This window comes from Rhinopithecus bieti, unplaced genomic scaffold (genome assembly GCF_001698545.2).
Source record: "Rhinopithecus bieti isolate Rb0 unplaced genomic scaffold, ASM169854v2 scaffold_2827, whole genome shotgun sequence".
Taxonomy (NCBI): domain Eukaryota; kingdom Metazoa; phylum Chordata; class Mammalia; order Primates; family Cercopithecidae; genus Rhinopithecus; species Rhinopithecus bieti.
In genome coordinates this window covers 1266496-1270544 of record NW_016804135.1, presented here as the reverse complement: position 1 = coordinate 1270544, position 4049 = coordinate 1266496, and the positions used below count along the sequence as shown (strand labels likewise).

The following is a 4049-nucleotide window of genomic DNA, read 5'->3' as shown; positions in this document are numbered from 1 at the left end:
ACACAGACAAAAAGATGAGAAGAATAAACACTGGGGATTCCAAAAGGTGGGAGGGAGGAAGAATTGATAAAGTACTTACCAGGTACTATGTTCACAACTTGGGTGACAGGTGTATTAGAAGCCTAAACTGCAGCCTTAGGTAAAATACCCACGTAGCAAACCTGTAAAAAGGAAAAGTCTGCAGGATACATTTACAAAATCTAAAAAAAAAAAAAAAAAAACAGAAATGAATATAAAAGGAGGCTTTGGATATCCAGTTATTACTACTAAGTATCTCTTTGAAATGTAATAAAAATAAAATCCATACCTGTGATAAATATTAAAGATTACTTTTATTTTATCAAGATAATTTTAAAAGGATACATTACATTATTTTGTTGTTCAATTTGTGTTTCCTTTCCATCCCCTTCCTTGACCTAATCCACTTTATCTACTCCAGTCTTAACGGTCCACTGTTTCTAAATCAAAGAACGCACTGTTGGCTAAGAAGAAAAATGTTTTTATCATAATGTAATTTAGAATTATGTAGATGCTTTCATTAAACCCTCATATTTCAAAGGGCAAGAGTGAAAATGAGTTTACCATGTTAGACAACTGAACTCATATCGAATTAATAAGTAACAATCAAAATTGTTTTCTCTTGTGGTATCAGCTTTATATTGCTTTGTTAAAGCTAGAGAAGGAATTTTTGGACAGACGGAACATTACTTCCTTCCCACGGCACATTATTTAGTTAATTCCTGAGCAGGCTCACCATTGTCAGGCTTAGATAGTATGGTTTTAAATCAGATTTTGAGCAGTCAATATTTAGAGGATGATATTCAGCATTTCTAACCCAGTAGGGTTTTTGATCCTTTATGCTCTTCCTTGAATAATGGGCTGCGTGTTGTTAAACACAGTAGCATTCTATTTTGTGTCACTGGCAAAAAGCCCTATCTGACTTCGAACTTACAAAAATAGACAGAGTTCCTTTTATTATATACTGTAAGAGAATTTGGAAGATATTTTATAAAATTAACAACCATATTATAAAAAACAATAACTGCATTGACTTTATTCTTAGAAACAAGAGAATATTTTGTAATCGGGAATATTAAGAATGTAAGTTCAAAAGGTCACTATTTTATTCTGTACTACCCAGCTGTTTAGGGTTATTTTCATGAATTTATGTCAATCCTGAAAAGGAAGTATTTGTCAAGAATGTAATAAGTTTTGTGGGAGGCCACTTAAAAGAGTCTTACTGCTATAAGACTGTCTAGTCTTTTTTTCTAGGAATTAGAGGAGAACAAAAATTAAGGTATGAAAGAAACACTATATTTTCAATTGGTGATAGATATCTATGCCAACATTTCATGTCCATGAAATTATAACTAATGTTTATTGGGTACCTACTATATGCCAGACACTGTACTAAAACATTTTAATGAATTATCACTTTTTATTTCATCCATATAACAATTTGTTGCATACTCTTGTTATGACGGCAGTAAGATTTGAATGAGTTAGGTAATGTGCCCACTTTGTCCAAATGCATGATGAATAAGGATTAATTGTACCTAGATAAGTCGGACTGCAGAAACCAGACGGATAACCATGTTACCTCTTTATTCTGACTCTCTACCTTCAGTTTCATGTGCAAAAAAGAGGAATTTGCATATAAATCAAGTCAACTCTACCAGGTAGAAAACACAAAATCCCAAACCATTCAGATTATCAACTTTGATTATCTGCTTCCTTATGCTGTGCCTTTTTAACATTCCAAAATATAAGCATTTGTTCTCTAACACAATATAAATAAACTAGGAGGTATTTAAACATTTTGAGGAATCATTTCTTCTTAATTTTATCTCTAGCATCTACAACAGTACTTGGCAAAGTCTAATTTTGAGCCAAATTGCTAAAATATAAATTTCTGAAATATACTTAGACATTCCTATAGTTACAAAAGAGGCATAATATATAGAGAAATCACAGCTAATTAATGAAAAATATTTAAAAATTGGAAAAACTAAATTAAGCTAAATCACAGACTTCCAAAGACATACAATTTATTATACATATATACCATGCTTCCAAATGCAGGTGTGGTGCACATATATCCTATGATTTTATTTCAGATTGAAATGTATGCAAATGATAGTCTCTTTCACTGGAAGGCAAGCTAATAAGTATTTGCGGAATAATAAAAGTAGGCTAAATGTCTCTCTTAATAATGTATATAAAACAACTTATATTAAATTATAATTTTCAAAGACACCTCAACCCTTAAGCATCCATCTGACAAGGGTATATGCTAATTTCCAGAATGAGTCAGATTATCCATCAGAGAGCATTATATATGGGATAAAGTAAATATAGTTCAAAATAAGATGTGATAAAGAACAGTCACATTTAATAGCAAAGTTTGAGACTGTGATGAAACTAATAATCAGCAACATTTATCTTGATCAATATGTGTTGAGTGCTAATATAAGTGCTTTAGAGGGATTACCCTATTTGAGCCCTATGATGGATTTTAAATTTAAGTCTAACTTAAATTAGACTGAGGATTTCAGACTTCAGCCAACCTAGGTGCAAAGATTAAGGGTGGTGATATGATACATCTGTGATGATACATTTTCTATGAAATAAAAATTTTGAAATATATCAAACTATATCTTTTACTTATCGTGTAGTAAATAACATTTATATTTCCTAAGTAGTTTCTTATACTTAATATTAAATAACCCAACAAGTTAAAGTGACACATTTCAGCAATTCATCAAAAACCATATTATGTAAATAGAAATATTTTGTAATCTGAAGTTTTGGGGAAAAAAACAACGGAAAATTTCTAAGATGGCTTAGAAGCAATTTATTCTCTGAAGAAGATATTCTATATGTTGTCGGGGAGATAAATAGCATTCATATAGTGAGTAAAATTTATTACACTTTCATTTATGGAATATATCTTATTTTGCTTATTCTTTGATCCCAATCTATTCATCTCTCTTTCAGAGATCTTAACCAAATATATATTTGTAAATTTTAGCATCATCTCTGGTAGACATCAATTTTAACATTAGCTAATATTTATAGTATTCTTGCAACAGAGAAATCAAATGGAATGAATTTATTTCATATACTCAGCTGGGTCTCTTCCTTCTGACTCATGCAGAGAAACAGCCCGACCACCCACCCTGACAAATGCCTGAAGCCCACATGCAGCCTGCAAACATCACTGCCCACCACAGACCACAGAAGCAAGAAGCCTGTTTCCTGTTACTTGCCACCACTCAGCAACGCCCACCCCATGTGTATACAGGTCCAGAATGCGCAAAATTGTTATTTCGCTGCTACAACATTGGAGCTGTCCATCATCTCGGACACACGCTTTTGTAAACCAATAACAAAGGATCAACTTTCTTCTAGGTCTGAATTGAATACTGTGAGGCTAAAGCGTCTTAACTCATTTAGGGGGTGGAAAATATTAACCCAAATAAGCCTTACCTAACTACAATGCCCTGCTGCTGCTCATCTCCCTTTATTCATTCGTACTCATACCCAAAAGAGGTTGTGATTTTTTTCCCTTTCATTCAATAACAATTTTCCTTGATTCTTAGATAAGACCATTCCATAATGTATTCCTTAATTGTTCTGAATTTCTTTCAGAGAAAAACTGGAAAAGACATTAAATCATGTTGACATATTTGACTAACTTTCATCTAGGAAAAAATATAAAGTTAAATCTCTACACTAAAATCTAAACAAAATAAAATAAATTTCAGTAAGACCCAAACATTTACTTTTAAAAACCTATATCATGTTATATGTATAACTGAGGAATGTAATCAAGATTTTGATGTGTAGAACTAAAGACAATATCAAGTAACCCTCAAAATGTAAATTCAAGAAACAAGATAGTTATGTTAGCATGCATTAAAATAAAAATATCTGTGTGACAATATATGCTGTAGAACAAATTAAACAACAAGTGAAAAGGTTGGGTAAATATTTGCAATACATATTGATATAGTTTGGATTTCTGTCCCTGCCCAAATCTTATGTCA

The 4049-nt window shown here is 31.8% G+C and overlaps 1 protein-coding gene across 1 annotated transcript; it reads left to right on the top strand.

Moving 5' to 3' along the window:
* The first annotated feature begins 3186 nt into the window (after positions 1 to 3186).
* Positions 3187 to 3493, top strand: LOC108524297 (disrupted in renal carcinoma protein 1). Its single transcript, XM_017865348.1, is given in 2 exon segments — positions 3187 to 3209; positions 3211 to 3493. Coding segments are annotated over 2 exon segments (306 nt in total).
* The last annotated feature ends 556 nt before the right edge of the window (positions 3494 to 4049 follow it).